At 36.7% G+C, this 26,578-nt stretch overlaps 2 protein-coding genes across 9 annotated transcripts in view; one reads left to right on the plus strand and one right to left on the minus strand.

Moving 5' to 3' along the window:
• Positions 1 to 1,204: 1,204 nt before the first annotated feature.
• Positions 1,205 to 2,279, minus strand: LOC142876350 (uncharacterized). The gene has a single exon (XM_076010583.1). It carries the CDS (start codon positions 2,262 to 2,264, stop codon positions 1,926 to 1,928), a length of 339 nt encoding a protein of 112 aa, XP_075866698.1. The 5' UTR covers positions 2,265 to 2,279; the 3' UTR covers positions 1,205 to 1,925.
• Positions 2,280 to 2,411: 132 nt separating this feature from the next.
• Positions 2,412 to 26,578, plus strand: part of FBXW7 (F-box and WD repeat domain containing 7) — a 190,241-nt gene continuing 166,074 nt past the window's right edge. For 4 of the 8 annotated variants that reach the window (XM_012783702.3, XM_012783703.3, XM_012783705.3 and 1 more), the window contains exon 1: positions 2,412 to 3,542. The gene's annotated coding sequence lies outside the window, so the exon portion shown is untranslated. The remainder of the gene's footprint in view (positions 3,543 to 26,578) is intronic. The other 4 variants (XM_076010578.1, XM_076010581.1, XM_012783709.3 and 1 more) reach the window with 2 other exon arrangements.

The following is a 26,578-nucleotide window of genomic DNA, read 5'->3' on the forward strand; positions in this document are numbered from 1 at the left end:
AACATTGATTAAATAGTTTCTCACAAGAGCTCACTTTCAAGTGTAGGAGTCAAGAACCCTGTACAAATCTCCCTTTGTTATATTTTAACACAGTGTAGATCTTTATCATAAACATATTGATGAGCCAGAGAAAGAACTGTTACCTAAAACTTCAGATTGTTTTTGAATTAACTAGCTGTTTTCTCCTCTGGATTAATAAATTAAGGAACTTTATAAAGAGATGCAAACCAAGCTGGAAATGTACAAACTTCCTCCTCTCCAGCCACCAGTTCCAGCTATTTTCCTCCTGTTATCAAGCTGGGTGGTGAGGTGGGTGGATCTTGCCTTGTTAGAACAGTGTAGCTGTTATTTCATAAGGAGGCAGCCTAGGCCTCTCCTGAGTGCCATTCTGTCCCTGAGCATTAATGTTCTAAGGCGAAGCCACTGACAATGGAAACAGATGAGGTTGCTAAAAACACCTACATGGTACACAGGTATCTGGAGGTGTTCTCTGCTGGGTTGTAGAGCTCTGATGTTTGCGCTCTTTTCATTCAAAGCCTACAAAGCTTAGGAGGGAGGTGCTCAGCTTTACAAAATCCCCTAAATCTGTGTTTTACTCCTTTAATTTCCACCATTTCCCTGCCTTAAGATAGGAAGAGGGGGAAAAACAAAAAAGATTAATTTTGTAGCCATGTGGGGGCCATCACTAGGTGGTCTGATTCCCTCCATGTCTTATTTGGAAGGATATAGCAAGGGATTTGTCATGCAAAGACAGTCAAATCCAGGGTACTTTAATATTTAACTCGACTCTTAGAACTTCATGTCATGGACAGTAGGAGCTGGTGCTACTTTGTGAATCTTTCCTTGCTTTTGCAGTACCTTTCTCTGCCCCTCCCACCACCTTTTCTGCAGCATTTTAGTAAACACCAGCCTTTGGATTTACCCAGTTGGAAGTTTTCTTTATCTGCTATTTGCATATGGTGGTTACAGTAGTGGTAGAAACCCCGAGTTTCCCAAATTTGTCTATAATACACTTGGCTCCTATCTCACCCCCTCCCTCAGGTGAAAAGATTTGCAATATCCATTACTGCTGCTTCAAGAGGAGGTAGGGTGTGCCAAGGTCCAGCGACAGAATTGTGGAATCTTTTTTCTTTCATCCTTGCTGCTGCTTGAATTTCATTCTCACACTATTCACCAGGACAAGTTCAAGACAGATTTCTGACGATTCTGGTCCTTTTATCTTAAAATTTCTTTTACTAGAGAACTACACTTTAAACTTCATGAGTTTTTACTTGAATTTACCTTCCACTATAACATCCGTAGGAATGCTGCATAATAGTAATAATATTTATTTCAGAAAGGAAACAGCCTTTGAGTCAGACCTGAAACACAGGCCAAAATTTCTTGATGACGGACAATGATGTACCACCAAGACTAGCTCTCCAAAGTTCCAAACCATAAGTAACAATGATTCCCCAAAATAAGACACTACTAAATTCTCCCCTTGAAAAGCAGTCAAAAATCCTTCCACACAATCTCCCGGAGGATGGCTCCCTTCCAATCATCCCCCACCCAGCCCTAACAGTCTGCCCAACGATGGCTCCCTTCCCCCGCCCCGGCAATTCGTCTCTTTTTTCCTTAAAGACTCAGGTTGTGACTCCGTACTCAAGCCGCACCCGTTTCCTTTCATGGGCGGGAGTGGAGGGATGTGTTACAACGCTCATTTTTATAATACACTGCAGTTTACAAAGCGCTTGCACTTCCATCATCGCCTCTGAGCTCCACGAGTGCCACCTGAGAGAGGCATTCATTCATTCACTCATCAAACATTTGCTCGGCCAGACCACACGTTATCCAGTGCTGGGTCTCACCCCACGATACGGGAAGGGTGGGGCGCTCGCTCCTGGAGCAGGTGCAGCAGATCAGGCTGTGGGACAACTCCTTGATCAGTTCGGCTTTTCGCGGGCCTTTTTGGGGCCAAATGCCTCACCTTCGGGTGGCGAGCGCCGGAGCCTGGACGCGCGGCCTAGGTCTCCTCCTAGATCCCAAAGGAGCAGTCCCCACCTGCCCCGAAGGAAACCGCTACGAACAAGTGCTCCCCGCCGCCCTCGGGTCAGGGGTAAGCTCAGGCGGCAGCTTAGGCTCAACTCAGCTCCTCCCCTTCCTCTCTTCAGTTCTGACGCGGCCGTAGAGGCGGCGGCGGCGGCGGCGGCTGCGAGTCCCGCGGCCCGAGGCGCACCCACCCGCTCGCCGATCCCCGACTTCCTCTTCCCTTGGAGCGTCATCAGCGCGCGCCAGAGTCGCCCAGGGCGGGGTGATTGGAAAGGGGAAAAAAAGGCCAGCGGAGGAAGCCTCAGAGCGGAAAGAAAAGGGAGGGGGGGAGGAGAGTGGTTGCTAGGTGACTTGCGTCATCGGCAGGCGCCGCTCTCCTCCCGCCCCTCTCTCTGGAGTGAGGCGAGAGCCCCGCACAGAGCGAGGGAGACAGTGAGCTGAGCTCCGGGCGCTACCGCCACCGCCGCCGCCGCCAAGAGTGTGAGAGCGAAGGAGCATCCGAGAGACCCAGCCCCTCTGCACTGGGCGCCACCGAGACCTTCGCCCTAACCTGGGCCAGCGGGAGCCGCGGCCGCGCTCCTCTCCCCCCCTCACCTTCCCGGCCGGCAGCGGCGGCTGTACACGCCGGAGCCGGAGCCCGAGCCGAACCCGGCTGCTGGGGGGCAGGGAGGCGGCTACCGCGGGCAGAGACTGGGTAGCTGCTCCGCAGTGAGAGAACGCTGAGGAGGGGCCGGAGCTTCTGCCTCGTCCCAGGGCGTGGGGCGAGGGACCCCCAAGGTGTAGGTAGGGGGGTCCCAGCTGCAGCAACACATGCGGGAGCCGGGAGCGGGGGCGGCGCCGAGCGGAGCCGGCCGGGTCCCCCGCCTCGCCGCCGCGTCGGCCACCCGTCCGGGGCCGTAGCATCTCGCCCCGGATTGTATGAGCCGGGGCCCCAACCTAGCTCAGCAGCCACCCCCCAGCCGGGGGGGCGGGGACCCCAATGTGAAGCGGCGGCTGGGGCGGCGGGGAGAGCAGGGCCGGCACCGCCGTCCTTTCCTTACCTTCCCCCTCCCCTTAACCCCCTCAGGGGGTCTTCTCCCTTGGTCAGTCGCCGGCCCCCCGGCTCCTCTGCTGGACTCTGGGAGTTCTTAGAGCCCCCTCCCCCGCCCCAGCCCCGAGGGCGGCGGGGACGGGGGGGAACGGGGGGCCGGCCGCTGCCTCCGCCCAGAGGAAACTTTATAAAAACAAAATCCGGAGCCTCCTAAACGTGACTGTCCCGGGATAAGTGACCCTGGACCGGCAGAAGCCACAGCCTGCAAAGACCCAGGAAGAGGAAAAGAGGAGGTAAGCGGGTCTGCAACCTCCTGTCCCCAGGCAGCGCGGAAGAGACCCGGGTGGCCGCCTGGTTTAGCTACGCTAGCGCCGCTTCTTCCTCAGTTAGGCGCCTGAGCAGCCTTCCGCAGCTGCCACCTCAGTCCGAAGGAGGAAAGGAACCAACCCACTTTTTCAGCGCCACGGCTCTTCTCTAAAGTGTGAGTGGCCCGGGGAAAGGGAATGAGGGGTAGAAGGTGGGAGGATGCCGGGGCTTCCTCCTGGAGTTATGCTGATGTAGTCCAGGAGTGCTGGGAGTCTCTAGATGAGAGGGTATACCTCTATTCCTCACAGAGGGGAGAAGGTATTAGGTAGTCCTGTATTTTGTAACCTTTTAGCTCTTTGTACGAGTAATGCAAATATGCAGGTTTTTCTTAGAGGAGTTCTTTCATTCTCCAGAATGGATTCTTGTACCTTTCTGGCCAGTAATTGGCAAAGGGAAATTGAGGAAGCTAGAGCATATGTGCACACGCAGGACATCTCTGTAATATATACCTTTTCCTGGTACACCAGGTGTGATGCAGCACTGTAGTTTTTGTTTCTGGGGTACTCTGATAGGAGTTCTCAAGTGAGAACCACTTAGCCTGTGAACCTCTGAAGGTACAATTGCTTTATTATTATTATTATTATTTTTGCAGTCTTCCTTGAGAGATTTACATTCCAGTAGTTATTAGTACAGGAGTTTTCTACCTTCTCCGTTCCTGGGTCCAATTCCTGTGTGTCAGGAGGACACTGTAACAGAGTTCAGTTACTCAGGAAATTCTTAGTTCTTATGATTCACAACTTATTTGGGGAAGAGAATTTATTACATTAACCGTTTTGTAAAAGTTGTCACATCTTTTTCCTTCAGCTATTTTTTTTTTTTTGAATAATATTTATCTTAAATGACAGCACTTTTTTGTTTGGGAGAATGGTTTGAGGCTTTGCTTTTTTGAATTTATTTAGGAGAAACTTCTGATACTTAATTCTTTCAAGAATGCTTTTTTCCTTTCATTATTTTAAAGTTGAAGTCTATATAATCTTTGACTTGTATTTTAGATCTATCTTCTTAGAGTGCCAAATTAGAGGAGCATGAAAGTAATTAACATTTCAAATGTTTATACAGACCTTAAGGGTAAAACATAAAGTGGAATTTTATGTAAGAAGGCATAGACAGTACTATACTGAGAATTATGGTCCATCTAGACAACTGTGTGGGCTCGTGCTCTCTCTCCAGAAGCCACTACTGAGAAATACTTTGTGGAAATGAATGTAAGCCTGGGGTTATCTATCTATTCTAAGTTCTCCATTCAGAATTTTGTTAGTTAAAACTTTCTCAAACTTAACAGTGTTTTGATCCTATACTTTTTCTATTTTAAAGTAATGAGTTCTGCAAGTTTATTAGCTTCTGTATTACGTAACAGTTCATTTAAATATTCCATACCTGTGTCCTTATTAAAGTTTCAAGTCACATCTAGAGTTAGTGTTTTGAGAAATGGTTCTAAAGTTCATCTGAATTCATCTTTTCCTGATTTTTATAGATTTCCTGATTTAATAGATTATTCCTCTCTAACTTCATCTTCTCCAACTCTTATTATCTGTCTGAAAATAATTTCTTGTATTTCTTTGATCACTTTATCCTCTTCTGGAACTTCTTCCACTGTTTTGTTTTTCTTTAGATGCCTTATTATGCTTTTGTAAGGCACCCTAAATTCTATCCATTTTAAATATGTACTGACATGAAAATATTGAATAGTGGATGTAATGTTAGAATCAGAAAAAAAGTCTCTGGATCTGTTATTTTGTGACCTTGAGGAAGTCATGTATTGTATTTCTCACAAAGATGTGATGAAGAGAAATGTAGTTAAGCAGAGGTTGTGTTTTGGGAGGGAGAGGAGGACAAACCAACAAACTATAGTTTATAGATTGTACTTTACCAAAATTGCTTACTAACTTTAGGACTTTTTTTGCTATGACTGTAGATTGGTTAAAAATTATAGTAATGTTTTATTGCATGTTTGGGTAGGAATGACAAAGTATTTGGGGTCCCTGCTTTGAGATGCTTTTACTTATGGTTGGTGGACACAGTCAAACACAAATTGCACAAAACTATAGGAAAGGAGGAATGGACTAATATTTATCTAAGACCACTATATGCCAGATATTGTGTTTGGTACCTTATAGATGTGAATGTTATTTGTGCATATTTTTTTACTAGGGAAATGTTGCTTTTGGTCTATACATATAGAACTAATTTGAGAGAGCCAAATCTAGGAAGATCTCTTTTAGGAAGAAAAGTGGAGCAAGTGGAGACAGAATATTTAAGACTTTTGGAATTTTAGGGTATGAGGGACAGATAAAATTAGGAAGTTAGTTTGGAGGGAATACAGAGGGAGGTTGTTGAGTAGGGTTAGGGTCAGTTTGTGATTGTGTAGATACATGGTTACAGCCCAAAGAAGCAATTAAGAACAGTCATCCTGAAAGGGTAGTTTCAGACAACTGTGGAGAAATTACATTTTAGGCCAAAAGGCTTTATGCTTGGATTAGGATTTTTTTTTTCCATGTTTTTACAGCATGGTCATCAAGGGGCTATACAGAAGGAATGAAAAAAGAAGCTGCTTCTAATATTTTAGTATGGTGCTAGTGGTTTCTTTTAAAAAAGAATTTGGAAACAGGGCTGTAGACTTTGTTTTGGACATTAAATTTTAGGTTAAAGGTTGGATATTGATGCAACTTCAAGATAGCAAAGTAGTTTAACAAGTAATATGCTAAAATTGTAAAGTTTGGAGTCATTTTCAAAATATTTAGGTTTCCCAGAGTGCTGATGTAAAGAGCTGAAAAATTCATATTTTTAGTTGGGAGGAAAAAAATCTATGTTAAAGTAAGCAAAGAGACAGTAAAAACAGAGAATGAATGAGACACTCCTTGAACTAGATGTTTTAAAAGTGGTTAAGAATTGAAGTTGGAAAGAGAGGAGCAACCTTTAAACACGGCCACTGGTTTAGTTCTGGGGTGTATGATTCTATATTTTTGAAATAGCTACAGGTTTTTTATAGAGTATATAGATCCCTTAAAGATTAAGTTCAGAAGAATATATAGAATTTCATTGTTAAGGAACTTATAAATAAAAGAACAAATTTGTTTCCCCAAATTCATGTTTTTAAAGTTTACTCTGCAATATTATTATCCTAAGTTTGGTCTTAATATGACGAACTGGGGCTAAAAATAGCTGACAGAGAAGGCTGCTTCCCTTGCTCGCAGTTGGTGTGTGTCTTTGTGTCCCATACAATGGAGGGGATATCCCTGTGTTGGCACGGCAGTGCCGAAAATGCTTTTTTTTTTCTTTTAACCTTTTTATTATAAAACGAAAACAACTTGGCACTTAAAATTTAGACATCTATGTGGCTTGCATTAAGTGTTGACTTTAACCGGGATTAAGGATTGTGATGAAGGGAATATGTATTCACACTTAATTTAGTGCTTTTCCAGTAGCTTCTTTGACTTCTTAAGAGTGATTATTTAAATGGCAGAACCCTCTGAGGAAAAGATATTTAGATGGGGAGCTAGAATTAAGGTGATTCTAGGGTGAGAATATAGTGATTGGAACATTTGCCATGTGCGAGCCTTCTTGCTTCACCTAACACTTTCCACAAGATTTTTAATGCAGGTGAAGCCATGTTTAGATGAATTTAAAAGGCAACCTTTTATGGTAAACATGGTTTACTAGTAAAGACAGTGGAACAGATTGGACTCTGTAGTAGCAGGGAATAGTAATTTCATGTGCTTTGCCTTGGCAATTTTGGGATTGATAAGGGATGATTAGAGAACCTTGAGAGCATATGTTTGTGTGTGTGTGTGTTAGCACCAGATGACCCCAAAGTCCATGCCTAGGCTAGCAGCAGCCCATTTCATTTCTCCTTTGGAGATAGTTCTTAAAGAAGTCTTGTGGTGTTTTTGATATCTCATCGTGTAGAGAAAGAGTTGGCAAACTGTTTTGGTAAAGGGCCACTTAAATATTTTAGGTTTTCTGGGCCACATAATCTCTGTTGCAACTTTTAATTTTGCTCTTGTAGTGTGAAAGCAGCCATAGACATTACTGAAGCGAATGAGTGTTACCGTGCTCCAATAAAATCTCATATGTAGAAACAAGAGGTAGGTTGGATTTGGCCCATAGGCTGTAATTTACAGACCCCTAGATTTAGACAACTGCCAGATCCATGAACATAGAGTATAAGGTTCATTATACTACAAAGCCAGGACTGGCAGTTTTAGGGAGTCTCTATTTTCTAGATGAGATGCTTTCTTTTGTGCTGCCTTAAAATAATTTTGCATAAAGCAGAGAGTCTACTTTTCAAAAAACTTTTGCCTTCATAGTGATGACAACTATGGAATGAGGAACAGGGGTGATGATGCATCTCTAAAGGGATGCAGCTAAAAACTAGGGACTACTTGCATTTCTTGTTCACAGATAACCACAGTTGGCATGTAGTGATACATGGCTTTGTATCATGGCCAAAAGTATCTGTGAAGAGGCTTTTGGGTATACTTTTGAAAGGTTCTGAAAATAAATTGTGAAGCATTTACTTTGTATGTAAAATTAAAAGTGTTTATAGTTGGTTTGAATAATATTAGTCAAATTATAAGAACATTAAGGTTTGATACTTCCACCTCTTGAAGTCTTAATCTCTTCTGGTGATGAATTCAGTGTGGATTATTGGCTATGCAATTTTATTTTTTTTGTTAATTTCAAGTCTTTTATATCTAAACAAATCACTTAAATCATTTAAATGTATACTTTAAAAGACTTTGCTGTATAGTCACTACTTCACTTGACTAGCCTTAAAAAAATTTTTGCTATATTCTTAAGGGTAAATCTATCTCAAATGTGTTGTATAGAAAGGATAATTCTCTTTGTACAATTTTATACTACAGCTAATATTAAAATATTTGTTTCCTGTGTCAGCAGATACCTATGTGGGATGATGTATATTTACCTTAGTTTCATGAATCTTGTTTATCTTAGGATTCCCCTTTTTATGGCAGGAGTGGAGATTACTCTTGAAATAGTGATCACTTTTTAGTTTCAAACCTGCTTTTACTTTATATAGTATTTCTACATATGTAATTAGTACTTCAGTTTTTCTTCTTCCCTTTAAAAAATAGTATATAATCTGACAATTTTAGTATACCTTTTAGAAGATCACTATAAAGTTGCATTCCTATTCATTTGGTGAGAGTTGTTTCCTTGTTTCAAAAATCTTCCTTTTCATTTTTGCTTTTTTCAAGTAATTTTATTGTTGTCTCAAGGCTAAAGATGGATGGCAATTTAAAAGACACAAGATGTTAATCTGCATATCTGCAAATACACCAAATAGAAATATTCTATTTTGGTGACACTTTCAGTGGACCATGGGAAAAAGCTGTATTAGTTTTGTTAGCGTTGCTGTATTGTCATTACAAACATGCGTGAAGTTGCTTTCAAAACATGAACTCTCACTGTTGAATTGTTCTGTTTTGAGACTTTTTTCCCATTAAGTATAAAATCATTCTGTGTTATGCCTTAATTTACTTTCAGATTTTTGCTGCTTTCTGATAATACCTTTTATGGTATGTTTAAATGGAGTGTATTTTCTCAGTGTATTTGACCTTTCCTGAACACTATGGAATATATATTTTCTAGTAATTATATTTTTACATGCATGTACATTTAAAATTTCTTTTTGTTACACCTTCAAATACTTGAGAGATCATCTGCAGTTTTTACTGAACACTTGACCTGGATGTTGCAATGACAAACTAATGTCTAACAAAATTTTTCTAAAATACTTCTTTAAAGTTTTTGAATACTACTTCTCTAAAACAGTAAGCTAATAACAAGAAAACATGAGAGCCAGTGTTTGTGTTGCATTATCCTGCCATGCAGGTTGTTGAAAAAGAAAACTGAACAAAAATGCCCAAAGGACTTTAGTGCTTGAGTATCTTATTTTTGGCTCTTTCCCCCATCAGACCTAAGGGACAGCTAGTGGATCAGTCAAAATTGTGCAGTTTTTGTTGCTGTGCTGTGTTGACTCTGCCTTTTCTTTCCAGTTAAAAGACAGCTACTGGAAATCTGGCTTTGGGAAGGAGGTAGCACATTTCCTCTCTGTGTATGTGTGTGTATGCATGTACCTGTACCTAGTGTATTGTGCTAGATGCTTATTTCTACATGACTGCTCTGGAATTTAGGAAATACTAAATGTGCAAAATGTTTTTTTTTTTTTTTTTTTTTTTTTAAATGTGCAAAATGTTTTTAATATCACTTAGCCTTTTCTCTGAAAGGATCACTATTGGATATCATACTATGTTTTCTTTTGGCTTTTTTATCCCACAGCATCTTGAATGAACCTATATAATATCAGTGCCAAATGTGAAGTCTGAAGGCAAATTGTTTGTTTGTTTTTGGAAGAATGTATATATTTTTATCAGCCTTTTAGGATTGCATATTTTTTAGGGCAGTGGAAGGACAATATACCTTTTTATGACATTCTCTAGGTCTGAGAAGGAGATGCTTCACTAAAAATAGTGATTTATTATTTATTTATTTATTTATTTTTGAGACAGAATCTTACTGTGTTGTCCAGACTAGAGTGCCATGGTGTCAGCCTAGCTCACAGCAAGCTCAAACTCCTGGGCTCAGGCGATCCTCCTGCCTCAGCCTCCCAAGTATCTGGGACTACTGGCGCATATCATCATGCCCGCCTAATTTTGTTTTCTATTTTTAATTGTTTGGCTAATTTCTTTCTGTTTATAGTAGGGGGGGGGCGGGTCTTGCTCTTGCTCAGTCTGGTCTCGAACTCTTGAGCTCAAGCAGTCCTCCCGTCTTGGCCTCCCAGAGTGCTAGGATTACAGGCATGAGCCACCACGCCCAGCCTAAAAGTGATTTATAATTACTTGATGGTTGAAAACGTGCGTACCTGGAGCCAGCAACAGGCTGCTAGTTCACTTCTCATTTACCTAATAAAGTACATTCACACTGTGGATGGAGAAGACTCGGTTATGTGGGCAGTACAGTTCTTAGCTGTGTGACCTTGGACAAGCTACCAGTTTCATCTGTTGTAAGGAAGCATGTCTTTTATAAGGTTGTTGTTGGTAGGATTACATGGGATAGTTATAAACATGCCTGGCATATAGTATATTTAACCCATTAGTGTTAATTTATTGAGTTAAAGATTCTTTAAAGTGTGACGTAGATAAAAGGTTAAAATCAGGCTATATAGTGTCCAACATTTAAATTCAACACTTGAGTTTGACAAATAATACTAAGTTAAATCTGTGGTGTTTTCAAAAGCTTCTAAAACTAGTGTATAATTTGTTAACATTTTATTAAAAAGTCTTACAAACTAGAGAAATGACAGAAATGTGCTTATTATTTATAAAAAAGAAAGACTGATTTGAACATAACTGGAATTTGAATTCATTTCCAAAGATCTCAGTAATGCATGAACCATGAGTCTTTTTTGAATACTTTGTAATTATTTCTGATAATGACCATGATTTAAATTGTCCATTTAGAAATATCAAGATGTAATTCAGTTATCAGCTCTTTTAACTGCCATTTCTTTAACATTTGCAAATAAGCTTTACAAAAATCATGAAGAAGTTGAACAGAAATTTTGTCTGTATCATTTACATCTCAAATTAAGATTGAAAGAATTTTATTTAGGTGATTCTATTTTAACTACTTAATTTTATTTTTTCCTTTTCCTAAAATGAATATGTGATTTTTTAAGTCTCTTTTTGTGCTCATTTTTTTATTAAATACAAGGTCAGTTTTTAGGAATACTTTTTATTCAAGCTTGGTTTAATCAGTGTTTGCTTTAGATTTTGGTGTAAATGCAGAAATTAGATTGGTTCATCTGTTAGTGGATCTCTGGTTTGGTGGTTACTTTAATGAATATTCTAATTTAAAAATTTTCAGTATTTTAAATATTTTTCTTAATTGGTAACAATTGGAGTTATACTTCTAGGAATCTTTAGATTTCAGAGTTCTCGAAAATGGACTTTATAATTATATATAATAGGTTCCTGGATAGATGGGGAGAAGAGCATATTCTCTCTAGTTTGTTTGATTTCTTCTTGCTTATTTATTATGTATGTAATACCAGAAGGTTATATAGATAAATATTTGGGTTGTCAATTTTCTTTTGCATGATTGGTGGCCTCTTAATTGACTACTGTGTGAATTTAATAATAGAAATTTTAGAATGCTAATATAATGAGCGGGGAACCTTTTTCTATTGCACAATTTTTTTATTAGAGAAATATTAAAATTTTAACTTAACTAGATTTAGGAATTTAGATCAGGAAACAAAATTTGAATTTTTTTAAAAAATAAAAGCCATCCAATAGGAAAAGAGAGATGGGATATATAGGGGAGTGAGAGACACACAGAGCAATGGAGGGAGGGTAGAAGAGGCAGATACCAGGGAGAATGGCTCCGGAAGTTTTGAGGTCAGTCTTAGTCAGAAGTCACACCCTGTTATTTTTTTGGGTTGTGGACTTGGGGTGTTACCACTTGTTATCTACCACCCTTGGAAATGATGATTAGATGATTGGTTTTTGTTCATAACTTTTCAACATCTGGATTTGTCAGACCTTTGTAGTTTTAATCTGTATGGGATAACCAGTGTATTTTAGAGTGGGAAAATTTTCACTGTACTTGCTAGAAGGGGACTGCCAAAGGATTTTTGATTTATAGTAGAGCTTCTGTTTTGTTGTCTTTTTTCCTTTTTGGCCATATGTTCCTAGCTTTGTAATTCTATATGTAACATAGTAGCTGAGAGGCAAGCTTTGGAGTTGATAGATCCAGGTTCTAGCTCTGTTGCTTTGTGATCTTAGGCAAGTTATTTATGCTATTTGTGTTTCCTGTAAAACTAGGATGGTAATAATAGTACCTGCCTCACTCACAGGGTAGTTAAGAGGCTGTAGTGAGATAATGCATGTAAGTAAGCCTTTAGCATAGTGTCTGGCTCGGTTAGCACTCAGTAAATGTTAGCTGCTGTGGTAATAACAAAGAAATATTATAGTATTAATTTATTATTATTTCTGTGTGGTTGCTGGTTTTTTGACTGCTGAGGCATTTGTGATCTTTGTGCCTGAATGTGTCATTATTTTGAATAATGCCTTTATTCAGCAGCAGATATTTACAGAACACCTACTATGCCAGGCATTGATCTAAGTGAACAAAACACAAAAATACCTTTCTCTTGAAATTACTTTCTGGTTGGGGGAGACAAAATAAAGCAAAATAGATGATCCATCACTTATTTTATGAAATTTGGTTGTTGGACTTTGTATGTCTAAGCTTCCATTAACCAACTCTACCAGTCTTAACCTTTAAATCTCTTTTGTTTGTTCCTGTTGGTGTGCTTGACAGTGTTTGGAGGTAGGAGCACCCTAAAAATGTAGACTGGCTTCATTGTCTCCAGCTGTAGCTTGATTTTAATTTTAAGGCAGCTTATAGTCTTCATCATTTCCTTGACTTACTACTTAAATTGGCTGTCTCAAAACTTCCCTTTCAGTCCCCAAAACTTCTGCTGCATGTTGTTCATAGAGATGTTGCTCCTCCCCAGCTTCTCACCTTTTGCTCATTTATGTCGTTTTCCTAAGATAGAGGATACTAGAAATCTTTTAAGAAGTATTTCCTGACTAATCTGACTGTATGCTTTTCCTTTTATTACTTTGTATTTCCCACCTTTTATTTATTAACTGACAAATTTAACTTATTTCTTTTAAAAAAGGTATATTTTTCTTGTTTCTTTAATTAAATTGTGTACCTTTTTAGTTCAGGGACTACTTTTCTATTCTGAGCTTGAGTTCCTCTCTTGCAAAAAAGATACTATCTTCCTCCCAGGGATGTTGTGAGATTTCAAAGAGATTATGTGTGAAAAAGGTCCTGCAGCCAGATCCTTAATAAATTTCCTTTTCTTTGAACCAGTCTGGTTTCTAAAGTTGGTGATATGCATACAGTCAGTGCTTAAAAAATGCTTAATTGAGTTTGGGAGCTTTTTAATTTAACTTTGCTTATATGGATATTTTAGTTTTTACTTCCAGATATGATTCAAAATATTACTTTTCAAGTATCATGATAAATGCTGAGGCATTAATGAGAGATGGCCTAACAGTGATTAGGAACAAGAACTAGAGCCACCATTGTGTGGCTTCACATACAGGATTATCACACTTACTGGTGGTTGTGTGACCTTTGGCAAGTTGTTTAACTCCCCTTTCTTTATCTGTAAGATGGGGAAAATAATGCCTACCTATCTCATAGACACTATGTTATTAGGGTTAATGAAATAAATGAAAAGTATAGAACAGTGCCTGGCACATAATAAATGATCTGTAACAGAGTCCCCAGAGGACATTTGGTAGTATTTGGAGATGTTTCTGATGGTCATATTTGGGGGAGGGTGGAGGAGAAAGAGTGCTACTGGTGCCTAGTGGGTAAAGGTCAGGTATAAACAGTGTACAGGACAGCACCCACAACAAAGAATTACCTGGTGCAAAGTGCCAGTAGTGCCATGGTTGGGAAACCCTGCACTGTAATTAAGTTACCTGTTTCTCATTTGGATATTTTCTTTGTATAAGGTACTTTGCCAATTAGGTTTTGTATAAATGCCGATTATGGATAAAGATAAGTCACAGACATAGATACGCCTCCTTTAACATTCCTTTCTAAAGACAGACATATAGGAAACTTAATAGATTTCATGATTTTTTTTTTAAGGTTACAGGGCAGTTACTCCAAAAATAATCTTAAAGTGCTTATACTTTTTCAGAAACTAGGAAAGTGTTCCAGATGGGTTTTACTAATTTAATTTTTTTAAATGGCAAACTATTCATATAAAAGTATATCAAAGATAGAGGGCTTATGACATATAAGTGCCATAATGTATATTCATAAAGTCAAATGTACACTAAAGGAAAAAGCAGGTATCAAGGTCAGTGGAGTGGTCTATTGGGGGAAATCTTGGCTCTCTTTCTCTTCCCTTATGTTTTGTTACACACCAAGTTAAGGGTTCTTTAATTTAGGAACTGTTTTTTCTATCTGTCTGTCCCCCGTGGCCCCTTGTTTAAAATTGAACCGTTGCCATTCTCTGTCCATTTAGGAGTCTCTTAACTGATTTCCTTGCTTCTGTCCTTTCTCTACATTTCTGCCTGAATTGACTGTCCTTTACTGGGAGCCTTTCTAGTACAGATCCAGCCTCTCTTTCAAACCTCCTTTTACTATTCCTTTATTTCTGGGAGAGAATTAAGCCCTAATGCCTTAAGGCTGGAATTAGAATGTACTGACTTTTCTCCTATTTATAGTATTAGTTATGTACTATCTTTGAGTTAATTGTGAAAATAGTCGTATCATTTTCTGTATTTTGCGGTTCAGATGATTTCCTTTGTTTCCAAACACTGGCTATGTGTCTGTGTATATACACCATGTCTGTACTTTAGTGTACATTTATGTCTGTGTACATGTAAATTCTTTCATATATATTTGTGTTTGTATCTTGTTATTTTCTCTGCCTGGAATGTTCTTTTCCTTTAATCTAGGAAATATTTATCTCTTAAGACCCTACTTAAATATCAGTCTCCTCTAGGAAGTATGTCCTGATTAATGTAGGTAGAGTACGTTATTTTTTCCCCTGGTTACCCCACAGTATCTTTGTGGGTCTTATAGCACTTAACATCGCTATTTGTACTTTATTTCTTTTGTTGGTCTGCCTTGTCTTTGAAGGCAAGGGTATTGTCTTACTCATCTTTTCAGTTAATACCTATTCCTCCCAAGTGCCTAACATTCCAGCCACATAGTGGACATATAATGTAGTATGTTAACGAATGGAAGAGGAAAAGAAACAAATAACTGGAAAGCCTTTTAAATAAGTTTGGGGGAGGATAGGGAAGAGACATTTTCTTGTCACCATTGTTCCAAATGCTGAGTGCCCGGAAGGGCAGGTGTACAGCAAAATATTGAATGAATTAAAATTAGAATAAATTAGAAGCAAATCCCAATAGTGGATAGAGTTTTCATGGGAACTTTTTTCTCTTGCATTTCTAGAAAACATATCCCAAAAATAAAACAGCCTAGATATTTTGGAATATCTGATGCTTTAAGTCGACCTTACTTTCCTTGACTTAGTAATGAGACTTTTGATCCAATAGATACTTCCTGAACAGTGCTTCTGGCTGATTTCTTTTTCATCCATGGGCCCATTCTGGTGTTGTGTTTGTTGGAAAGAGGAATATGTAGTATCATTCTTACATCATGGAGAACCCATCATTAAGTAAAAATGTTAAACAAGTCCCCTTGTCTTCTCTGTACATTTGGGCCCAAATAAAGGGAATATGTACCATCTACTATGAATAATGACTGAGGCTATTAAAGCGTAGGAAAGAAAGAGGGCAATTGAAGGTGAAGAATTTGCCTATAGGTTTCTCTTTCTTTTGATGATGATTGATACTTTACCTCAGAGTGATGTTTTACCTCAGAGCTGCCCCCAGTTATTTATAAAGAATTAGCAAGAAGAGAGAGGGATGTGAATAGAGAATATAGGAATGCAGATTTGATAATTCATGCTCATGATCATTACCATTTATTATTTACTATGTGTTTAGGCACTGTGCTAAGGATTTTTACACCTTTTATTTATTCCTCACAGCAGTCCCTAAGAAACAGGTTCTAATAAATAACACTGTTTATGGCAGAGGAAACAGAATTTGCTAAGAATACATAACTAGGAATTTGAACTCCTACAGATCTGGGATTCAAATCTAGATCCATCTTACTCCATGGTCTATGCTTTTAATCACTATGCATGCTGTCCCTTAAGTTTCAGTGGAAGTTTTGTATTGAAAATGGAAAGTTGTACTGATACACCAGGGGAAAAATGATAGGATTTCATCTTGTTAGAAGGTAGATTAATAGACTCGTGAAGAAGGAATTTCCAGGTTTATGTCCTCAAAATAATTGTGAAATTTAAGCCTGTAATTTGAATTGATTTGCACTAACTTGTGCTTTTAATCGTGGTCTTGGTAGCACCAAAAGGACAGATATCTCAGATACATCATTAACAGTAGAAGAAATTTATCTAGGCCAAATCTGTCTGGTCAGGGAGCAAAGTGATTTTTAGAAATAATTTTTTTTCTGTTTGTAAAATGTGTTTTGTAGTGACAGTTAAATCTTTTGAAGGAGATTATTCTTGGGTAGGGAATAAGCCTCAGAAATATATTATTTAGAATATGAAAACCTACAGTTTGGCATCCTTGCAAAGCATTAGCAGAAAATTTGAGAATCAACACTTGTTAGTCTTTAGGTTATAAATTATTTAAGTTGGTGAGTATCTGTGGAGTATTTCACTTATGTAATTTCTTAAACTATTTTTGTTTGCTGACTTGGTGTTTGTAATTTAAAAACAATCCTTTTTTGCATCTTTCCTATACTTTATAGAATTATTTCCTATTGAGTTTGTTAATGTTTTACATTTAATAAATACTGTGAGGACATAGTTTGACATATGTTTGTTATTTTAATTTTTCATTAGGAGATTTAAAATAGTTTTCATAATTTTGTAACATTTAAAAAGAGCTAACCCTAGATATTGGGCTTTAAAAATGTTTTGTAAAAGATCTTCTCTTTTCATTGTAATTTTAAATACTATATTTGTAACTATAGTTATATACATTTTAATTTGACATTTTCAGAAATTTTAATTCTATGCTTTTGTAAAATTTATCAAAAGTTTTGTGCAAATACTAAGTGTAGAGTGCTGAATAATGTTCTGTTAAAGATTAAAAATGCCTAAATGGAGCTAAATTCTGGTAAATAAGAATTTAGGAGTTAGGGTGGAGGTAATCAGATAAGCACTTCTAGATTTTAGGATTCTGAGTCTTAGGCTCCTTAGTATCCTCTGACATCATCTACCATAGGTTGTCTTTCTGAGAAGTGAATATGGCATGATTATAGAAATAATATTGATGTCAACATTTGAGTGCTTAAATATGTGGCAGACACTGTTCTGTGTCCTTTATGTGTATTTACTCATTCAATCCTCACATTAGCCCTATAAATTAAGTGTTGTTAATGTCCCTATTTTACATGATCAATGTCCTACCTTTATTTAGTTAATAGTGGAGCTGGGATTGTATGCAGGCACTCTGGGTCTATAGCCTGGGACCTTAATCACCATCCTGTACTATTAATATCTGTATCATCTGTAAATTTATTTCTTACATATTATTTATAGAGCAATGTCTGGCAAACAATAAGAGCTATGAAACTGCTGACTGTTTTCAGTGGCATTTAGTTATAACTCTGTAAGGTTGGCAGAACATGCGTTATTATTCCTTTTATTTATTTTTATTATTAATCAGATTATAGGCTTTATTCAGATTTCTGTTTTCTCTTTTTTAAATAGCCAAGTTCACTGAGGTCCTTAGAAACTAGATGATTCCCCCAAATTATATGGCCATGCTAGATCTCAAAATTGGCTTTTTTCACTACCCATCCAACTTCATTTACATTTTCTTAGAAATGGATAAGGACTGAGGTTTGTGAGTGTTTTTGTGTGTGTGTGTGTGTGTGTGTGTCACTGGTTTACAAGGGCAGAAACAATTATGCTAAACTTACAGTATTGTGTGCCTAGTTGATGGAATAGATTCTTAGATGTTATAAATTTTGTAACCTGTGAAGTTTTGAGAATAGCATTACTCTATCATGATGACTAGTTTTTTTGTTTGTTTGTTTGTTTTTTGAGACAGAGTCTCACTCTGTTGCTTGGGCTAGAGTGTCATGATGACTTTTGAAATTGAATTATATCACTTAGAATGATGTGAAGTATTAGAAATTGTTTTGATGATAACGATTAGCAGCCTTTAAGAGAAATAATATAACCTGTATTTCCTCAAATCTAAGTAATTGTCTGTACAGTATTAGCTTTCCATTGCATAGCAAATTACCACAAATTTAGCAGTTTATCTCAGTTTCTGTTGATCAGGAATCTGGGTATAGTTTAGGAAGGTCCTTCCTTAGGGTCTCACCTGGCTGAAATCAAGGTGTCAGCTGGGGCTGCAATTTCTTCTGAGGCTCTGGGTTCTCTTTCACACTTATTGGTTGTTGGCAGAATTCAATTCCTTGGATTGTCTAATGTCCCAGTTTTCTTGTTGGCGGTCAACAAGGGACCATTCTGAGCTCCTTAGAGGGCCCCCGTTAGGTTTTTGAGTTATTTTGTATATGTCTGAGGAAGAAAAATGTTGAATTAAGATATGATATAATGCATTATTGCTTGAATATTGCCTTTTAAGAAAAAAAAAAAAGAACTGTCATTCTTCCAACCACAAATATTTGTTTTACAAATATCAGATTTATTTCCCATTGTGTTTCTGTGCTTTTTTGCAAACATAATTTTTTGTTTCAATGCTGAATCGTAATCTTTTAAAGGACATTTAAAATTGAGAAGTAAACTTGAGGAGTGTGTACCAAAAATGAATAGAATTTGGTAAAAGTTATGGTGATATAAACTCCTATGTTCAAATTAGTGTATGCGTAGGGAATGGTAGCTACTGGTGACTGTCATCAGGCAAATGGCAATTGTGAAGCGCCATTTTTTTTGGTTCCTTATTTATTTTTAATCAACTTTATTGAGACATCATTTATATGAAGTGAACTGCATCATTTAAAGTGTGTGATTTGATGAATTTTGACAATTGTATATACCCACAAAACTTTTACCATAATCATGACATTTCCATCACTCTCAAAAGATTCCTCAAGCCCCTTACACTGTAAGTCTCTCCTTGCTACCAGCAGTTACTGATCTGCTTTTTTGTTACTATAGATTAGTTTGTGTTTTCTAGTATTTTAAACTAGTGATAAAAAAGAGGAGATGGAGACAGGCTATTCTTAATTTTCATGTTTTACTTAGACTTCTTCATTTTGGAGAAATATTAGTTTATTAGGTATTAGGCTTATCCCTTAAGTGTGGGGGTGAGATGATTCTCCTTGAAGCTTTCTAAGCACAATTCCTGGATGTTCTTGAACTTTACTTTGCCTAGATATTTCCCTTCAGTATACCTAGAGTTGGTTCTCTTAAACTATACATGCTTAAATATCTTCCTCATCCACATTTCTCCTTACTGTTGTTGTAGGGCCATAAACAGGTCATTTTTAGCTAGAAATTCTAAGCTCCTAAAAAATTTCATAGTGTTACTGAGGCTTTTTACCTGTTACATATGTATGTTTATATGTATGTATCAGCACACCCACTATAGAATCTCAAAATGTACTTATTTCAGTTTTTCTTATTTAGAATTTGTACTATAATGTGCATTTTAGGAAACATAAAAGAGTTCCCTTCTAGTCACTTATTATATTTGTTGCTTGTTTCATGCTTCTTAGTGTGTGCAGTGTTTTCCAGTGTAGAAAACACTGGGAAAAGTCCTGCTTCCTGGAGCATAGGAAAAAGGGAACTGAGGAAGGACTCAAGTGAAGCTTCCCTAAAGCCCAGTTATTTGCCATCTGAAACAGTGTTATCCAACAGAATGCAAGCCAGTTATTTAAATTTAAATTTTCTGGTAGTTAAGAAAACAAAAAAGAAATAGTGACATTAATTTTAATAATATATTTTATTAAACACAATATATCCAAAATATTATTTCAACATGTAATCAGTATAAAAGTTAGGAAACTTATTGAGATATTTTAAATTCTTAATTTAATACTAAGTCTTTGATATCAGTTTATATTTTATATTCACAGAACATCTTCATTTGGACTTAGTCACATTTCAAATGCTCATTAGTTAACAGCTTCTGTAGTGGACAATACAGATGCAGATTATGAAACTGTCTTTTTTTCCTGTTAAAGACAATAGCACGTGGACCCCACAAGAAACTGGCTTTAACAACTGTTTGACTCTCTCATAGGTTATGGCTTTAGTGTTTCAGAATGGTTTCTGTGGTTGAAATACAAATACAAAAAATACTTTTTTATTTTTATAAAGGTAAATACATTTTTATACATTTTCATTACACAAGTAATTTCATTGTCGCAGAGTTGGAAAAATCTGGGTAAATAACTACAAATTGTAGTCATTTACAATTTGTAGGGTAAATTTGTACCCTACAATTTGTAGGGTAAATAACTACAAATTGTCCTCATTTCTTCAATGCAGAGATAACCAATGCTAAACTTTTGTTGAGTTTCCTCCTTATGAATGTTCCATTTTAAATCGAAGAGAAAAAAAAGATTCCTTTTTTGGCTTAATTCCTTCCTCCTCACATTTCAGACTTTTTAAAGTATTATTGACAATCCTTTTACCTCTTTGCCTAAATTTATGCATTCTTTTTCCTAGGCTATATCCTCAACAGGGTCTCTGGGAGTGGAGCATTCTGGAACACTATCTGAATAGTGTTCCCTGGATTGAGGTTAATAATAGAAGCCTTGATAGCTTTTATGTACTTATAGCTAAACTAATGTTGCTTTCTATTTTTCCTGTCTGCAATCTTTTACATATCCTCTAGCTTTTTTTTTTTTTTTGTTATTGAGATCTAATTTGCACACCAGAAGATTCACTCTTTGAAGTATACAATTCAGGAGTTTCCAGTATATTCACCAAGTTGTGCAGTCATCACTGTTAATTCCATAACATTTTCATCACTCCGAAAAGAAACTCAGTGCTCATTAGGAGTCACTTCCCATTTTTCCTTTTTGCTTAGTCCCCTGGCAACGACCAATCTACTCTCTATTTCTGTGAATATCCCTGTTTATATAAATGGAATCATATAATATATGGCCTTTTGTATTTGGCTTCTGCAATGTAGCATAATGTTTTCAAGGTTCTTCCATGTTGTAGCATGTATGAGTACATTCTTTTTCAGGACTGAATAGTATTCCATTGTATGCAAGCACTACATTTTGTTTACCTATTCATGAGTTGATGGACTTTTGGATTGTTTCCACCTTTTGAGATCACATTCATCCTCTAAGAATATAACTTTCTTAATATCATCCTCCATTCTTGTCAAAACTTAATGGCTTCCTATTGTCTATACAACATAATAGAAAAATACTTAGTTTGTATTCAGAATCTTACAAAGTATAATCTCAAGCTATTTTCCATTCTTATTTTCCATTCTGGTATTCTTCACTGTCTCTAAAATATGTGATCCATATGAATTATAAATTATATAGACAATATAGATAAATTTGTTAATTGATCTAAATTTTTAAAAATGAAGCCCTACATTGACAAACCAAGGAATGCATATAGTCTGAAGAATTTGGGAAAGGCAATAATAGAACAGAGAAAGCTGAGTATGGTGGCTCATGCCTGTGGTTCCAGTGACTGGGGAAGCTGATCGCTTGAGGCCAGGAGTTTGAGACCAGCCTGGGCAATGTTGGAAGACCCTGTCTTTAAAAGATAAAAAATTAAAAAATTGGCTGGGCTGATGGTGTGTGCCTGTAAGTCTCAACTACTTGGGAGGTTAAGGTAGGAGGATTGCTTGAGCCCGAGAGTTTAAGGCTGCAGTAAGCTATGATTGTGCCACTGCACCCCAGCTTGGGTAACAGCGTGAGACCCTATTCTATAAAAAAAACAAAACAGAATAAAGAAGAAGCATTATAGTAAACAAAGATTTTTTTCCTGCATTTGTCCATAACGTTAAACAGAGAAATACTCAGTCATACAATGTGAAAACCGTATTTTTGAATCAACTTTTGATATATGAAAACTCATTCAAATCATTCATTTTCTGGTTAATGTTTGTAGTTTGTTTTTTCTGAGACTTCAGGTTTTTTTTTTAAATCCAGATGGAGTCAGTCTTTTTCTCCTTTTCACATGTCTGAAATAGTAAAAATGAAATATTTTTACATATACCTAAAAAAGTATTTCCAGATTGTCTTACACAGATATACACAGAAACAAATACAAATATATAGTGGTATTCTCTTACATTTTGTAGAAAACAGAGTGTAGTATACATTCTTTTTTATTTCACAGTATATCTTAGAGATCTTTTAATATTAGCATATCGAGAATTTTATCATTTTTCCACAATAGTATTGTTTATTCCATTGGGATGAACGTGCCATTGGTTTTGAGACTAGTCCCTGATGATGGGCATTTAAGTTGTTTTCCATCCTGTTATCACAGATAGTATTGCAATGAATAAATTTGTATATACATCATTTCATATGTTTGCCAATATTTCTGTATGATAATTTCCCATTAGTGAAATTGCTGGGTCACAATATATATCCACTGAAATTTGATTACTCATACTTTTAAGCATAGAAAAAGAGATAAGGAACTACAAATGGGAAAAGAGAAACTGTATTGTTTTAAAAAACTTTTGTTTATAGTAAAAAAATGGAGGAGCAGAAATTTCATGTAATTGCTCATGGTGGTGGTAATGGGGTCATGATGTTAATTACCCAGGTGTTCCTGATTTTAAATAAGATGCTTTCTTCCCTGTTATATTCATACTGCATTTGATGAGCAAAGGGGGAGAGAAGTCATGTCAACTTCTTTTTGGAGAGAAATAATAGAATCCCAGACTTTATTTTTGGGATCAGTACTTTAAGGAGTTTTGTATTCTCAAACCTCTCAGTTTGCTTCTCAGTTTTGAAAAGAACCATTTCTGATATTAAAAAGTATCGAGAAGTGACAATAAATAAAACACTCTAGAGTAGATTTGAAGGAGCTAGAAAGAGATCCTGATACACATAGGTATGTAATATATATCAAAGGCAGCATTTCAGATTGGTGGGGGAAAAGATGGATGGTTTGGTAATTTATGTTAAAAAACTTTCTAACCATTTGAAGAGAAAAAAAACCATTCCTTGCTTTATTCTTTACACAAGAAATAACTTAAAAATTAAAACAAAAGATAATTTAGAAGGACTTTATAAGATTAGCTTTATATTAAATAGACTGAACTCAATAAGTTCTGAAGTACATATACATCTTGAATCAGCAGTTATACTTTCAGGAGTTTAGTACTACAGATATACTCACACAGCTTTACTTGAAAGGTGAATCCTTTAGAGATGAAAATTTTTAGTTGTGAGTAGAATTCAGCAATAAAGCTATGTTCTTTTTATAAATTAGAGCCATTAAACTCATTTTTTGTTCTAACCCTTCTACCAGAATGGTGAGATATAATTTAAATACTAGACATGTAGGTTCCAGTTTTTTGTAAGTATAAAAAATGCTGCAGTAAACATCTTTGTGCATATGCTATTCCTCCATAAATGTTGAGAATGTTTCTTAATGTCTATATTTAGGAATGTCTGCTTTGCCATTATTTTCCCCCTCATACTTTAAGGAACACAAGAGATCTCAGCCTAATCAGAGCTCAATTGCCTAAATGAGTGTGTGACTTAAAACAAGCCTTTTAACCTTCCTGAGCAGAAAGTTCTGCAGATCTGGGCCTCTTAGGCTATTTTATAGAGTAACAAATAGGCTTTCCATTGTTGACTACTATTACATTCTTCACTATCCTGTAGGGAATAGGTGTCAGCGAGACAACCCATTGATTGATAGTCCTGGCTTTCCTGGTCCCCCTCCCTCATTGTGATGTCATTGGGTCACAATTGTATATAATTAACTGATTGAAAAAATAATTTCAATGCTCATTAAGAGAGTAATACTGCTCCCAGTTGAGAACTACTAATGTAAAAATATTGGCAGGAATTATATAAGATATTTGTGACTTTTATTGGCTTCTCCTTATCCCTTCATTTCTTTGTTAAGTAGGAAGCCACAATAATTTGTCAGTTAACCTCAATTTCGACTCTAGAATATGTCATTTTGTTTATTGTTGCTTTGAAAGTCTGGGTCAACAGAAGTAGTTTCTTCACAGATATGTTACTAATTTGATATTGTATAAAAATAAGCCTATTCTGACTTACCAGCTTTGTTTTATTTAATTGGAGATTTTACTTTTTCCCCCCAGATTTATTAAAAAGATGCCCGCCCCCCCCCCAAAAAGTCATACAAAGAGTATATTCTCACATGCCCCTTATTCAGGTTCCCCAAATGTTAACATCTTACACAATGACAGAAGAATGATCAAAATCAGGAAATTAACATTGATGTAATACTGTAATCTATAGGTTTTACTCAGATTTCACCAGTTGTCTCATTAATATCCTTTCTCTTGTCCATAATTGCAATACGAGCTCACTCACATGTTGCATTTTAATTGTCATGGCTCACTGAAGCCTCAAACTCCTGGGCTCAAGTGATCCCCTTTCCTTGGCCTCCTAAGTTGTTGGGACTACAGGTGTACACTCCCATGCCTGGCTAATTTTTAAATTTTTTATAGAGATGGTGTCTCGCTGTGTTGCCCAGTCTGGTCTCAAACTCCTCTGGTGATCTTCCCACCTCAGCTTTCTGAAGTGTTGGATTATAGGTGTGAGCAGCACTGTACCCAGCCTAATTTTAATATATTTAACCTGATATATCTAAGCTATTATCATTTTAACATACACTATATTAAAAATTGATATTTTATATTCCCTTTTCATGCTAAGTCTTTGAAATCTAGTAGATATTTTACATCTCAATTTGGATACTAAATTTTTGTGAGATGTATTTGACTTTCTTTTAGATTTCATACAATGTATGGTTGAAAAATTAGATTCATATATGTAAGTTGTTTCAAAAACACGTTCTTTAAGCCAGGCGCGGTGGCTCACGCCTGTAATCCTAGCACTTTGGGAGGCTGAGGCGGGCGGATTGCTCAAGGTCGGGAGTTCGAAACCAGCCTGAGCAAGAGCGAGACCCCGTCTCTACTATAAATAGAAAGAAATTAATTGGCCAACTAATATATATAAAAATTAGCCGGGCATGGTGGCGCATGCCTGTAGTCCCAGCTACTCGGGAGGCTGAGGCAGCAGGATTGCTTGAGCCCAGGAGTTTGAGGTTGCTGTGAGCTAGGCTGATGCCACGGCACTCACTCTAGCCTGGGCAACAAGCGAGACTCTGTCTCAAAAAAAAACAAACAAAAAAAAAAAACAAAAACACGTTCTTTGAGATCTGAATTGAGTACCAAAAGATCACTTTCCTTTAATATTTGTATCCAAATTGATAAAAGTGGTTCATGTTTTCAGTAGAATTCATTAAACTTTGAAGCAAAAGCATATCAGTTTCATAACTGAGCTCCTCAGGTTAAACAGATTCACTAATTCTTGTGTCAACTCAGTAATTACATCAGATTCAAAATGATATTGCAAAAGTTGAAAAGCAGCTTTAAATTTATCAACATCAATAAACTTCTTCCACTATTTCTTGTCATTTTTTTCAGCCACTTTGTGAAACACTGTCAATTATAATGAAAATTTATGTAAATTGATTCATGTTAGAAAAACATATAAAATGTTTATTATTGATTTGTGTTATGAAAACTTTAAATCTCAACATAAATTCCCATACCATTGTAGCCAGGTCATAAATAAACTTTTCCTTTCTTTGGTGCTTCAACTTAAGCTTGTTCATATGTAGTGAAATATAAGGGGGAAGATAAAGAATACTACAGTTTTTTGTCATTTATTACCTGATATTGAAAAGCATTTCTTTCTTGAATTAGAGTTATCATTAGAGTAAATCTTTGTGAAATTATTCTACTACTCAGGCAGTGAGCAGTGTGTTCTTACACAAGATCTTTAAGTGTATTGTCTTCCATTTTTTCAACGTTCCCATGAACTGGCCAGGATTCATATCATTGGCATGTACATACTGAATGATTTTAATAACTCTATCCATGCTGCTTTTCATAGTCTGCTTCAGAAAGCTGAGCACAAATATTTTCAATGTGTATCATGCAGTGGAATAAAGCAATAAGAGAAACAACAGTTTCTGCTTTTAAAATTCCTAACATAGCTGGAGCTGTCTGTTGTGATAGAAACTAATTTTTTAAAATCTAGCTGAAATTCTTTGACCAGAGGTCAAATATTTTGACCAGAGGAAAAAATATCTGTGCTACTATTTTGATTTTTTTAAAGCTACATATTGACAACTTCCTTAAATTTGGAAATTCTTTCCAACAAAATGTACCTGGAGTTTTAATTTCATGGTTTCTCTTGTATCAAAAGGCTCATCTAAAGCTAAAAGAAAATAGTAATTTTTAAAATTTCGAATTTATTGATTTTTCATATGAGAAAAAGTTTTCCATTTGATGGGCAGTT

Source organism: Microcebus murinus, chromosome 15 (assembly GCF_040939455.1).
Source record: "Microcebus murinus isolate Inina chromosome 15, M.murinus_Inina_mat1.0, whole genome shotgun sequence".
Classification (NCBI taxonomy): Eukaryota; Metazoa; Chordata; class Mammalia; order Primates; family Cheirogaleidae; genus Microcebus; species Microcebus murinus.